Source organism: Acipenser ruthenus, unplaced genomic scaffold, assembly GCF_902713425.1.
Source record: "Acipenser ruthenus unplaced genomic scaffold, fAciRut3.2 maternal haplotype, whole genome shotgun sequence".
NCBI lineage: Eukaryota > Metazoa > Chordata > Actinopteri > Acipenseriformes > Acipenseridae > Acipenser > Acipenser ruthenus.
The window spans coordinates 1-14884 of NW_026708055.1; the positions used below are offsets into that span (position 1 = coordinate 1).

The 14884-nt window shown below is 42.7% G+C and overlaps 1 protein-coding gene across 1 annotated transcript; it reads right to left on the minus strand.

The window, feature by feature from the left end:
* Positions 1–41: 41 nt before the first annotated feature.
* LOC131728718 (chloride channel protein 1-like) lies at positions 42–13106 on the minus strand (the record flags this gene model as incomplete). The annotated part of the gene is made up of 10 exons (XM_059019710.1): positions 42–191; positions 546–630; positions 2662–2763; positions 3208–3292; positions 4504–4629; positions 8199–8277; positions 10140–10217; positions 10650–10783; positions 12518–12646; positions 12975–13106. Coding segments are annotated over 10 exons (1100 nt in total), but the record flags the coding sequence as incomplete, so codon positions are not given.
* Positions 13107–14884: the final 1778 nt, after the last annotated feature.

Sequence of the window (14884 nt, forward strand, 5' to 3'; positions counted from 1 at the left end):
TGTTTGAAAAGACAATTGAAAGCATTTTTTTTTTTTTTTACCTTCATGACGAAGAAGAGCAGCAGGATGAAGAAGACACTGATTTTGGGGTGCACCCAGACCGCCGATCGCCCCAGAACGTGCGTGGAGCTGACGTGCTTCGTCCAGGTGTGGTTATCGAAGAGGGAGTTTATCGACTCGCGAGGCATCAGCTGGGGAACACAGCAGCGGGAACGATCCTTTACTAACTGCTTACTGTACCTTTAAAGGAGCTATATTGTTTGCGCCAATGACAGGCTTATTGAATATCTCTCAGTCTGTTACTAACAGACAATGGATGCATGACCACATATGGCATAGCTTGTTGAGCGATACAAGCTGATACACAAGGTGAGAATCAGCTTGTATCGCACAGCAGCGGTACACAGTCCTCATGAATCACCATTCGATAAGCCCTTCTTTTGTTAGTTGAAGTTATAATAATAATAAGAAGAAGAATAAGAAGAAGAAGAATAATAAAAAGAATAATAATAATACAATGTATAATTGGGATTTTGACCCCTCACCTCTCCAGCCATGAACTGTCCAAAGCCGGGGGGAAAGGTCAAGGTTGCAATGACAAAGGTCACAACCCCTGGGTAGATGAGCCGACTGAAAAGCAAACAGAATTTTAGATAGTCTGTCAATCAAATGTCTATCAATGTAACTATCAATCAAATCAAACTATTAATGTGTGTGTGTGTGTGTGTGTATATATATATATATATATATATATATATATATATATATATATATATATATATATATACTGTATATCTACACACACGTATAGTCAGCTCTGATTAATACAAATTTCAAGGGACCAGCAAAAAAATGTGTCATCAGTAATTCTTACTATCAGGAGTCTAAGCCAAATGCATACTGTCAGTTTGTATTGAAGTTACAGTAACACTGAAATCAATTTTTAATTACAGAACAATGAAAAGTATTATACATTTAAAAGTGATGTGCGTTTTATTGAAAATATGGTTGTACGTGAACTTTTAAAAAGTAGACATTGCAAATGAAGTGCACTTGAAATCGGCATGTGGCATATTTAAACCACAAAGACAAGATGTCCTCAACATCAGGGTATTGAGCAAATGGGAAATACTGATGACTGCTAATTCCCCACCACTTCTTCTGCTAATACATTTAGCTCCTGGTGTGTAAACTTTCGATTCCTCACTCTGTCCTCCTTGGTCGCTGTCACTGTGACAAACTCAGAACCGTACTTACCTTTTCTTTCCAGCGCCCGTGTATCCAGGGTGATTATAAAGTAAGTTTACTACATCAATGCACCATAGTTGATGTGGTAAACTTGCTTTCTAATCACCCTGTATATACTATAATAAAGTGTATGTAAACCTTAGGCATAATTCCACGCGACGTGACAACTTGCAAATGAATCATTTAGCTTGCTTTATTTGTGCATGTAATTAGCTTATAGAGCGACCGCTGCTTCATTTTTGCGAGCGGTGTGGCTTTCCCCTGACGTGGTAATTCTGGTCATTTACCACCGTTTAGTGAATGAGGCCCATAGTATCAGGAAATTAGTTAAATCTGAGCTTGTCTCAATGAGAATTGACTGCATGTATACATACAGATGAACCCACTTTATATCATGATAAAGGGGCATTCAGAACAGAAAATAGGAGGCACTTTTTTACACAGAGAATTGTGAGGGTCTAGAACCAAATCCCCAGTAATGTTGTTGAAGCTGACACCCTGGGATCCTTCAAGAAGCTTCTTGATGAGATTCTGGGATCAATAAGCTACTAACAACCAAACGAGCAAGATGGGCCGAATGGCCTCCTATCGTTTGTAAACTTTCTTATGTCCTTATGTTCCTATGTTCTTATGATTGCCGTGCAGACATAATTCATGATATAAAGCGGGTCATGATATAAACCGAATTTCATGTTTGTCTATGACAGCACATTACGCGTCCGAGAAAACTAATGGTGAATTAAAGAGCAGTGTTTTAATACTCTACATGTAGTCCGTTCTTTACATTTAAACAAATGCATATAGTTTACTACAGGACAAATACTTTTTGTATCATTAACTGGAACAAAACAATTTGAGTCATTATCTAAAAATGGCATGAATTGTCGACTGATGAGAGCTATCGTGGGGTTTTTTGTGAATAAGAATGACTGTTAAAAAAGAAAAATGTGGTGACGTTGGTGTTTTGTAACTTTGTAACTGAACTGTATCCCGTTAAGACCGTCCACGCAGCATTTGACAGGCTGCAGAAAATGTCAGTTTATCAGCTGAGATGATTATTAGTTGCGAGAGAGAATAAAGAAAAACTGCAAATATCTCAGTATCCTAAGGATCCAACAGGATACTCATCAATCACCAGAAATAGTTAATGAAGAGGAAAAGTCATTGATAAACTGAAAACTCCCTGTTTTAATAATTAGCTCCAACATTTCGGCTGACGCTTTCTTCAGATAGTCTGGTAGAAATAGCCAGCTAGACTGATGATTTTTAAGTCTGAAAGTGCAACACTTATCTGTGATTCACTGCAGCTTTCAAACTCAAACTACAGCACCAGTCTACCTGCTGTAGCTATTTCTATGATGCTGTCTGATTGCTTCACATTACTCTATGTGGCCCAGCTCAGTGTGCACTCACTATCTTGTCAGGAAGCATGTTAACATCGTTTGTCTTCGCATTAAGAGAACCATCTGCCGATTCAGGTACACAAAGAAGGCACCAAGGAACCCACACGAGATCCTGAGAGGGGAGAGAGACAGAGGAGAGGGTGAGAGGGAGGGAGAGGGGGGAGAGAGACAGAAGAGAGGGTGAGAGGGAGGGAGTGGGGGGAGAGAGACAGAGGAGAGGGTGAGAGGGAGGGAGAGGGGGAGAGAGGGAGAGGAGAGGGTGAGAGGGAGGGAGAGGGGGAGAGAGACAGAGGAGAGGGGGGAGAGAGACGTGTCAACCAAAGCATTCCATTATAGCTGCTCTATACTTCAGCTATCATTGCCTCTTAATAGAATAAATATGACACCGAACCATTGGTGCCACTGTATAAAACTATGAAGCTATTAAAACTCAGGGGAGTTGTTTGAATCATTGCTGTTGCCACTGTATAGTATATATTCGAACTGTGGCTAAGGTAAATAACAAGCATTTTGTTGCTTTTCTACATTAGGACAGGTAAATACAAATCCTACATACCCAATGATAGCAAACGCAGGCAATTCTTGGAGGTCAAAGGGGAAATCCATTCGGAAGTTTGTTTGGAAAAGGGCAGTGATCGTTACTGAGGGACAAATTGAGACGCAGATTAACGGAGTGTTCCAGGAATATGACAGGAGGGTTAGGATTAGTGCCCCGGATTTATTAAAATGCCTGAACAGCACTGTTCTTTAAAAAACATATTTTCAGAACAAAGGAGCGTAGCTACACTAGAAACAAGAGAGTCGTTGGAAAAGCTGGGACTGGTTACTGAGAAGGAGAGGATTGCTTAATCCTTAAACTGAAATCTGTGGGAATACAAGGGAGTGCAGGGATGGAAACAAGACTCCCATTGCATAGCAGTTTGATCAAATCCTGGTTTTACTATGAGTTCAATAAGACTCACCTGAGCTTGTAGGGAAATGGAAATGATTAGAGTGTAAATGGCAGAAAAACAGTTTGCTGGAGGTGACTTTGGCATAAGTGCAGTTGCTAAGGCAACATCCCACTTGGCCTTAAGACCTAGAATGTTACGTGATAAGGCATATAGCATGAATGTATGGGAAAGGAGAACTATGGTAAAGAATTAACCATAGTAACCTTGTTGAAGAGAGTAGTTTGTGGTTGGTTTCACCTGAGTGGAATAACAGCTGAATAACTCATTCTACTGCTGTCAACTATAATGGTAAGATAACATAAACAAACTAGTCACATAGGTCCTGAGTCAACTAGAGTATAAATATGAGACATAGAGGCGACACAGACGAGAAGCTCCCAATACCTCCAGATCATCGATGTAGCGTCTGAGGCTGTCTAAACAAAACTGTCTATCTCTGTTAATGCCAGTGGCATATTACTGCATCTAAAAAATAATGTTAAATGTAAAATATAATGTTTGATATTTGAAACTAATACATTAATGTTAGGATTTGAAACATGGTCTGGTCTTATCCTTATAGCATAACAAAGTACTTAATTCTATGTTTAAACTTTGCAAGCTTGTTACCTATACACTGGCTAATCAAGCTCATAGGAAAACCTGGAACAGGTGAAACGGCTGTGCAATAGGAGTCTTATCTCCATCCCTGAAGTACATGCAGGTACATACGTAACTGTGTAAAATATTCTTGCAGGAGAGTACACCTCTGCTCTCAGTGGGGTGCAGCAGGGATCAGTGCCGGGACCCATGCTTTTTCTCATGTAACTCAATGACCACGTTTATCATGATGTGTGCAGCGGTTACGTAGGAAAGGTGTTTCATGGGGTCAGTATTTCCAGTAATCAAGCACACCTCACCTGCGTCTTTGTTCCAGACAGCCAGAACCCGGAATATGAAGGCACTAAACGTGGCAGCGAAGAAACCCCGCCAGTAATTTCTGACAGCAAAGTAAGTGGAAGTGACCTCGATACTGAACAAGACACCTGTAGAGAGAGGGGGAGTGGAGATCGTGAGGGGGAAGGGGAGGGAGGGGACGGTGAGGGGGAAGGGGAGGGAGAGGGAGACGATGAGGGGGAAGGGGAGGGAGGAGGAGATGGTGAGGGGGAAGGGGAGGGAGAGGGAGACGGTGAGGGGGAAGGGGAGGGAGAGGGAGAGGGGGAGATGGTGAGGGGGAATGGGAGGGAGAGGGAGATGGTGAGGGAGAGGCGGAGAGAGGCCACAGGGAGACAGGGAGATAAATTAGTAAAACAGTAGTTGAAAACTTCATAACAATAAACACAGCATATCTGTATGTCTAAATTAAGCAGAATTGCGACTTATTTAAAAAAAGAAGAATGAGACCAATATATTATAGTTAGACAGATAGCCAGACAGATAGATAGATCAATAGATATTGTACACATAAACAGTCATATAGATATATGCAGTTGTAGTCAAAAGTTTACATACCCCAATGGAAATTTATAATTTCTAGAAATTTCTCGAAAACAAAGAATTTTAGGAAAATGTTTTGTAGCAAAACTTTTGCTTTTGTGGATGAGGAAAAAAAGTTACAAGAAATAGATGTCTACAATTAATACAAATTGAAAAATACTAATTCAAAAGTATTCATACCCTTTGATGCTATGATAGCATTGTCTACAAAGTGCTAGAAATTCCAATATGATAATGCAGAACCTAATTCTAGAAAAGTCTAGAAAATGCTGGATTGTAGGTGAACATTCTTAGATTATAAAAGGGTTAGGCATAGGATGCTTGCTGTCATTACCAATAAGTCAATATGGGAAAAAGTAAAGAGCTATCTGAAGACCTTAGGCAGAAAATTATTTATTGTCATAAAGCTGGACAAGGATACAAGCAGATTTCCAAGTATTTGAGTATCCCAATTTCAGTTATTGTTTCTATTATCAAGAAGTACAAGACTCCTGGTATTATTATTTATTTCTTAGCAGACACCCTTATCCAGGGTGACTTATAAGATATCACATTATTTTTACAGACAATTACCCCTTTATACAGTTGGATATTTTTTTTTACTGGAGCAATCGAGGTAAAGTACCTTGCTCAAGGGTACAGCAGCAGTGTCCTCTACCAGGGATTGAACCCACAACCCTCTGGTCAAGAGTCCAAAGCCCTAACCACTACTCCACACTGCTGCCCTATTATCACAACGCTCCCTCGGTCTGGAAGAAAGAAGGTTCTTTCACCAACAAGAAGTGGAAGAACTGTGAGGAAGGTTCATAACTTTGACTGCCAAAGATACTCAAAGTGAATTGGCTGCAAGTGGGACTGGGGTTTCCATTTCAACAATAGGTCGAGTATTGCATGGTGAAAGTCTCAATGGTCGCAGGTCAAGGAAAAAGCCAGTCTTAGGAAAACGTCACAAGGACAATCGCTTAAAGTTTGCAAAACAGCATTTGAATGATGGATATGAGTTCTGGTCAAAGGTATTGTGGAGTGATGAAACAAAAATCAAGCTATTTGGTCATGCTGATAATTTGGAGAAAAGTCTAGTGAGGCGTACAAAGAAAAGAACACCATACCTACTGTCAAGCATGGAGGTGGTAATATCCTTCTATGGGGCTGTTTTTTCCACTAATGGCACAGGAAATTTAGTTCCAATACATGGTAAAATGGATTCCAAAGCATACCAAAAGGTATTGGCCAATCACCTGAAACCCTCCGCTGCAAAACTTGGTTTAAAGCACAACTGGATGTTCCAACACAACAACGATCCAAAGCACACATCAAAATCTACTTCAGAATGGTTAAGGACAAATGAAATTAAGGTTCCGGAATGGCCTAGTCAAAGTTGTGATCTAAATCCGATTGAGAACACCATGTAACAATTTTTTTTTTTTTTTTTTTGTTCCTGGGTAGTAAGTGTTATTTCCTAATTGCTTATGCCTCAAAAGTATAGAAAATGGCTATTATTCCCCACAGACTTTGCTTTTGTGACCAGGACAGTGATATTTTGAAATTTACCTATTTTCCAGAACATTCTAGATAGATTCAGTGCTGAGTAAACTTGGAGTAACTTCTAGAACTTTCTAGAACTTTCCAGTAATATAAATAGTAGTATAAATACAGGGGCCTTAAGCACACCAGTTCAGTTTAGTTCCAGCTGCCTAAGTGGATACATATCTGCATTTTTCTGAGATGGCATCAAGGTCATAGGAGAATTCAAAATGGTGGCATTCCTGATGGGTCTCCAAGGCGATTTTACCAAGTTTCCCTGCTATCTTTGCCTTTGGGACAGCAGGGACACCAAGGCGCACTACCACAGGCGGGACTGGCCACAGCAGACCGAGTTCTCTGTGGGGAGGAACAACGTCAAGTGGGAGCCACTGGTGGACCCCCGGAAGGTGCTGATGCCACCACTGCACATCAAATTGGGCCTTATGAAACAATCTGTCAGAGCTCTAGAGAAGGAGTCGGCAGCCTTCAAGTACCTTCAAGACTTCTTCCCTAAGCTGTCTGAGGCAAAGGTCAAAGCCGGTGTCTTCGTCGGACCACAGATAAAGAAGATCCTGGAGTGCAATGAATTCCCCAAGAAGCTCACTAGTAAGGAGAAAGCGGCTTGGAACAGCTTTGTCGCAGTGGTTCGGGGCTTCCTGGGCAATCACAAGGCCGAAAACTATGTGGAGCTGGTTGAGACTCTGGTGAAGAACTACGGCACAATGGGCTGTAGGATGTCCCTCAAAGTCCATATCCGTGATGCTCATCTTGATAAATTCAAGGAGAACATGGGAGCGTACTCGGAGGAGCAAGGCGAGCGCTTCCACCAGGATATACTGGACTTTGAACACCGCTACCAAGGACAGTATAACGAGACCATGATGGGAGACAACATTTGGGGGCTGATTCATGAAAGTGATTTACAGTATAATCGTAAATCTCAAAAAACTACTCACTTCTAAATCTTTTGTAGTCATTTTTGTATTACTTTAGTATAAATACATGTTAATTTGGATTCATATGTTGTTTTTTTCTGACTTTATGTGAACAAAAAGACACAAATTCACCCATTTTCTCATTGGAAATAGGTAAATTTCAAAATATCACTGTCCTGGTCACAAAAGCAAAGTTTGTGGGGAATAATAGCCATTTTCTATACTTCTGAGGCATAAGCAATTAGGAAATAACACTTCCTACCCAGGAACAAAAATTGTGTTACATAGTGGAATCTTTGGTTTGATTTGAACAAGGCTGTGCACAAGAGAAGTCCTTGGAATTTGAATGAACTGGAACAAGTTTGCATTGACGAATGGTCAAAAATCACTAAAGAATCATGCCAAAAGCTCATTCACAAATATCCTAATTGTTTAAAAGAGGTTATTATTGCTAAATGTGCCTCAACTAGCTATTAATTTTATTTTTCTTGTCAGGGTATGAATACTTTTGAATTAGCATTTTTCTTTGTAAAAAAAATTGCTTAAATAAATAATTGTAGACATCTATTTCTCGTAACTTTTTTCTTTTTTTCCTCATCACCAAAAGCAGATTATATATAGATATTCAGGCATGTAGGTAGGAGGACAGACTGACTTGCCTCCCAGGGGGGTCCCGAAACAGCAGCCCACTCCCACAGCACAGCCCACCGTCAGAATGTCAGTGTAGCAGTAAGGGTGCTACTGACCATTCAGAGCAGAGACGGGGAGAGGGAGGAGTAAGAGGGGGAGGAGAGAAGATACAAAAAAGAGGAAGGCAGAGACAAGGAGGGGGGAAGAGAAGTAAGATGAAGAGAGAGGAAGAGAGAGAGAGAGAGAGAGAGAGAGAGAGAGAGAGAGAGAGAGAGAGAGAGAGAGAGAGAGAGAGAGAGAAGAAAATCAAGTGAATTAAAAATGGAAAGAAAGGACCTTGAAACAGTGAGCTGAGGTTTCAGAGCACCAGAGAAGACATACCTCGACTGACCCAGCCCTTGTGCGATTGGGATGAGACTTGGTTCAAAGGGATAGTCTGCCTTCTTTCTGTCTTATCACACAGGTAGCTAGGTGCTGTATATGTTACTTACTGTTAATTTAAGAATAGTAGTAATTCAAGGTTGGTTGTAATTATAAGGTGACTGGAATTATAAGGTGGTTATAATTTAAAGTGGTAGTAACTAATTTAAGGTGGTAGTAACTCATTTTAGGTAGTAGTTAATATTTAGGTAGTAAATATTTTAAGGTGATAGTAACTTAAGGTGGAAGTAACTTGTTTAAGGCGTTAGTAATTATTTTAAGGTGGTAATTTTTTAAGGTAGTAGTAACATGGTGGTAGTTCATATTTGGTAACAGTAAGTCATTTACGACGGTAAATATTCTGTGGTAACTCATTTAAGGTGGTAGTGACTCATTTAAGGTGGTAGTGACTCGTTTAAGGTGGTAGTGACTCGTTTAAGGTGGTAGTGACTAGTTTAAGGTAGTAGTGACTAGTTTAAGGTGGTAGTGACTCGTTTAAGGTGGTAGTGACTCATTTAAGGTGGTAGTCATTTTAAGGTGGTAGTAGAAGTTGAACTTGCCTCCCAGCGGCGCTGCGAAGCATGTGCCCACCCCCACTGCACTGGTGCAAACGAGCAGGTCGAGGCGATGGGCCTCACTCTGTCAGGAGAGTTAGAGACAGGCAGCCATGCGGTCAGGACCAGGCAAGGCAACACAGCAAACTCACAATCACACACACACACCATGCAAGTCAACCCCGTTACAGGTGAAATGTACTTAGGGTTACCATATGACTCCATGTACACTAGGACAGTTTGAGACAGTTCAGGCTTTTCATCTCACACTCCAATGCATTCTGGTAAGTGTAGTCCTGCTGTGAAAGTTACCTCAGAAAGATTAAACGTACCAGAATGCATTGGAGTGTGAGATGAAAAGCCGGAACTGTCCCAAACTGTCCTGGTGTACATGGAGTCATATGGGAACCCTAAATGTACTGCTGTTTCATTTTGACCTCACCTGTTTGACTTCCTATAATTTGTGTTGGTTTTGCAGCATACAGCACAGGGTTGGATTCAGAGCAGAGCCACACAGTTCAGTTAGTTACAGTGTCAGTCCCACTCAGTGCCACTCACTCCTCATGTCAGTAGTTTTGTTTAGCAAACAAACATCAGACATTCAGTGCTGTTATAATTCAAGCAGCTACACTCTGCGATTCTTTAAACTTCTGCTACAAAGGCCCATTCCACTGTTTAAAATCCTCCCTCTCTTCCCCTGTCCCTCTTCTTCTCTCTCCCCTCCCTCTCTCTGTTCCTCTCTTACACTCACTCACTCCCTCTCCCTGTTTCCCTCTTTCCTCCCTCTCTTTTCCTAACGCCATCTCTCTCTCCCTCTCCACCGCCCTCTATCACTCTCTCCCTCTCTCACTTACCCTCTCTCTGTCCCTCTCCCCTCCCTCTCTCTGTTCCTCCTTCTCTCTCCCTCTCTTTTTCCATCTCCTACCGCCCTTTCTCCCCTCTCTTACTCTCTCTCTCCTTCCCTCTCTTCCTCTCAAAATCCGAAACTTTGCTTACCTCGTACACCCCTGAGAAGATTGACATGACTTTGCTGAGAACGGCAGCGCAGATACTGGCGATGTGAACAAATGGACCCTGTGTGTGTGTGTGGGGGGGGGGGGGGGGGGGGGGAGAGGGGGGAGAGAGGGAGAGAAAAGGGGAGGAAAGGGAAGGAGGAGAAAGGGAGGTAGGGGGCAGAGTGGGTGGGGAGAGAAGGAGAGGAGAGGGAGGAGGCGAGAGGGAGAAAACTTGGGTTATATTTTGAAGAAACAGGAACACGGGTACAGATAGACAGACAAATTGTGTGTCACACATGCAAAAACATGCAAACAGACAGACATACACACTTTGACAGACAGGCAGACACACACAAACCCTCAATTGAAAGAACACAGTGACTTTCACATACAGAGATACTCAGACACAGGCAGTTTGACAGACAGACGGAACATACACACATAGACTCTTGGACACACAGACTCTCGGACAGACAGACAAACAGACAGACAGATGGATGGTGGGCAGCACCTCTTTCCCCACTGGCATGCCGCTGCCCAGTCCTGCGGTCAGCCCGACCACTTTGGCCACAAAGGCTCTGAGGGTCAGATATTCTTTGAGGACCACGCCTCGTAGAATCGTCTTCAACTCGGGAATCCCTGAGCCTGGGAGAGAACGAAACAAAGCACTGAATACTGCAGAGAGAACACAGCACTGAAAACAGCAGAGAGAGAGAGAACACAGCACTGAAAACAGCAGAGAGAGAGCACAGCACTGAAAACAGCAGAGAGAGAACACAGCACTGAAAACAGCAGAGAGAGAACACAGCACTGAAAACAGCAGAGAGAGAACACAGCACTGAAAACAGCAGAGAGAGAACACAGCACTGAAAACAGCAGAGAGAGAACACAGCACTGAAAACAGCAGAGAGAACACAGCACTGAAAACAGCAGAGAGAGAACACAGCACTGAAAACAGCAGAGAGAGAGAACACAGCACTGAAAACAGCAGAGAGAGAACACAGCACTGAAAACAGCAGAGAGAGAACACAGCACTGAAAACAGCAGAGAGAGACCACAGCACTGAAAACAGCAGAGAGAACACAGCACTGAAAACAGCAGAGAGAGAACACAGCACTGAAAACAGCAGAGAGAGAACACAGCACTGAAAACAGCAGAGAGAGAACACAGCACTGAAAACAGCAGAGAGAGAACACAGCACTGAAAACAGCAGAGAGAACACAGCACTGAAAACAGCAGAGAGAACACAGCACTGAAAACAGCAGAGAGAGAACACAGCACTGAAAACAGCAGAGAGAGAACACAGCACTGAAAACAGCAGAGAGAACACAGCACTGAAAACAGCAGAGAGAGAACACAGCACTGAAAACAGCAGAGAGAGAACACAGCACTGAAAACAGCAGAGAGAACACAGCACTGAAAACAGCAGAGAGAGACCACAGCACTGAAAACAGCAGAGAGAACACAGCACTGAAAACAGCAGAGAGAGAACACAGCACTGAAAACAGCAGAGAGAGAACACAGCACTGAAAACAGCAGAGAGAGAACACAGCACTGAAAACAGCAGAGAGAACACAGCACTGAAAACAGCAGAGAGAGAACACAGCACTGAAAACAGCAGAGAGAACACAGCACTGAAAACAGCAGAGAGAGAACACAGCACTGAAAACAGCAGAGAGAGACCACAGCACTGAAAACAGCAGAGAGAACACAGCACTGAAAACAGCAGAGAGAGAACACAGCACTGAAAACAGCAGAGAGAGAACACAGCACTGAAAACAGCAGAGAGAGAACACAGCACTGAAAACAGCAGAGAGAACACAGCACTGAAAACAGCAGAGAGAGAACACAGCACTGAAAACAGCAGAGAGAGAACACAGCACTGAAAACAGCAGAGAGAACACAGCACTGAAAACAGCAGAGAGAGAACACAGCACTGAAAACAGCAGGAAGAGAACACAGCACTGAAAACAGAAGATAGAACACAGCACTGAAAACAGCAGAGAGAACACAGCACTGAAAAGAGCAGAGAGAGAACACAGCACTGAAAAGAGCAGAGAGAGAACACAGCACTGAAAACAGCAGAGAGAGAGAACACAGCACTGAGACAGAGACACACTGGAGAGGAGCAGAGAGAGAACTCAGTTCAAGCAAGTTCCTGATAGATCCTCAAGCACACAATACTGCAAACACTCGATACACTTTCATCAGACACTGCAATGAGTTCTGTAGTAACTACCAGATTCTTCTTGTGTTGGTAGAGCTATGTAGATATTTCAGACACAACTTCCGACTTCCATGGTCAAATTTGACCAGGTTCACCAGGAATCGTGAGCAGCATCAGCTGTGCCTCCCCAGCACTGTCCCTATGTTACTCACCCACTGCCTGCGGAGCAACAAGGTGACAGAAGAGTGAAGCAAACACGATGAGGACCATGGGATAGGTGACCCAGGCCAGGTACTGCAGCAGAACATTGCCTTTCAGCTCCTGGAACATCCACTTATAGGCTGCGAGGAGGTGGGGGGGGGGGGGGGAGGAGGAGAGGGGAGTGAGGGGGAAAGGGGCAGAGAGGGGGAGGCGAGGGGAGAGAGTTTTTATGTTTGAATATTTTAGAGACACAGACGACCCTCAAAGACAGACACTGGCACACACCCACAACTTTTTAGAACCACAAGAGCACTGTGGGAGATATAGTTTATTTTCAAGCTAAACACCTAGACACACACACACAAATACATACAATCAGATCCAGACAGGCACACACTCACATTTACAGACATACAGCAACACCCAAACACCGATTCAGACAGACAGATGACAAACTGCCATACTCACCCTGCAGACTCTTGGAACTGGCGTAGTCCATACACCAGCTCACTAGCGCCATCGTGAGGCCAAGCAGAACCAGGAAGATCCAATCTTCTCCAAGCTTGGTGACAATGTAGCGCTGCATACGAGCAACACAGTCTGAAACACACAAGCTATTACATCATCACTGCTCCCTAGAGGAGTGCTGACCGGGGTTTCTTTAAAATCCACTCTCTTACTTCTAATTAGCCCTAGCAACATTATCACTAGCGTGCTAACCAAGGCTTCTTAAAACCAATTTTTGTTGGTAGCTACGTACATATACCCCCCTGACATTCTTACATATAGCTTTAGAACCGCTTATCCTATGATAATGAAACTTGGTTAGGACATGCTTTATTCTTTAAATCTGAAAATGCTTGTCTACTTGACTCAGTTTCTCTTGGTTTTCTCTGGGCAGAGTTCTATCTATCAGTCTGACTATGTATCTGATGCATCTATTTATTTATCTATTTGCCAGCCTATCTATACCTGTCTGTCTGTTTGTCTGTCTCAGACTACAGTATCTATCTATCTATCTATTTATCTATCTAGCGCTGTGCATGCTGGGGACTGGATGGAGAGTCGGTAGGTGCTTTTCTTTTTTTTGTAAATGTAGTTTGTATAGGTTTGGTTTGCTATTTAGTTAACTTTTGTTAGTGTTAGCGCCCAGCATGGCTGGCTCAGAGGGATTTTTCCTTCGAGAGACTGACTCACAAACACACAGTGAAAGTTGTCACTGAAGGCCTCATACCTTAGAGAAGTGTATGTTAGCTCTGGGGAAAGTTGTTGGTTGTGAACATATAACATCTGCTTCTCAGATGAGTGGGTCAGTTGTGGCATTTGTTGGAATAAAGTGGTAGAGTAGGATCGTTAGAAATTATTCCTTTTCTGCAGATTCGCAACTATTTGTACCAACGCGCAAGATCATTTTCTCTAATGTTCCCCCATTTAAAAAAAAAATAAAGATCTGCTAGCGAAAAAAACTAGACCAGAAGCAGGAAATAAACAGACAGAGAGGTGTGGTTTGGTGAAGCTGAGCGAATGCTTTCGCTTCAGCATTTAATAAACAGAACAGAAAATAAAAGGTTTTAAACACAAAAACACAGGGCATGGCACTTGTAGCCAAAATAAAGAGACAAACAAAACGGACAGACACTAACAAACAGGGACGAACAAACACGGTGAGAAACACTACTTATTATTCTTGTTATTATTATTTTTACCTCCTCTCTCTCCCGTTCTTTCGCCCTGAACACCCAACCCTGAGTGAAAGAAATGTGCATCTATATATACTGTTGTGCTGGGATTCAATTACTAATTAATTATTCACTTGAATCCCAGCACGTGAATTAATTCTGTGCAACCCCGTGCTCACATATTACATTTAACCAGCAGTTAGTGATTTGTGCCCTCCTCGTGCCTTTATACAAATCTACACTTTTTAAATCACACGTGAAACACAGACCCGTTTATATCCCGTGTACCAATCTATACACCAACATTAACACACGCACGCAACATACAACACATAATATGCACACAGGGGCGGGGCACATTGCCACAGGGGCTTAACGTCACCCTGAAATTCAAGATTGAACAGAGTGTTTATATTGTATTTGCAACATCAGACTCCAGGAAGTGTTTTCTTTGTGGTGTTGAGTAGGGGCATATTGTAAAAAAAAAAAACTAAAAAAAAACTGTCTGAATAGTGCAGGAGGAGCGGAGAGCCAGAATGCAGAGAGTGGCTTAGGGGAAAACAAGAGCACAGGTGCTGAAAGTGATGCTGGGGCAGCAGGGATTAGAGAGAGTGACAGCAGTGCAGGGGTGAGCAAAGACTCAGGAAACTGTGCCGAGCCAACGAAGAGCAGAGACGCTGACAGCAGTGGAAACAGCAA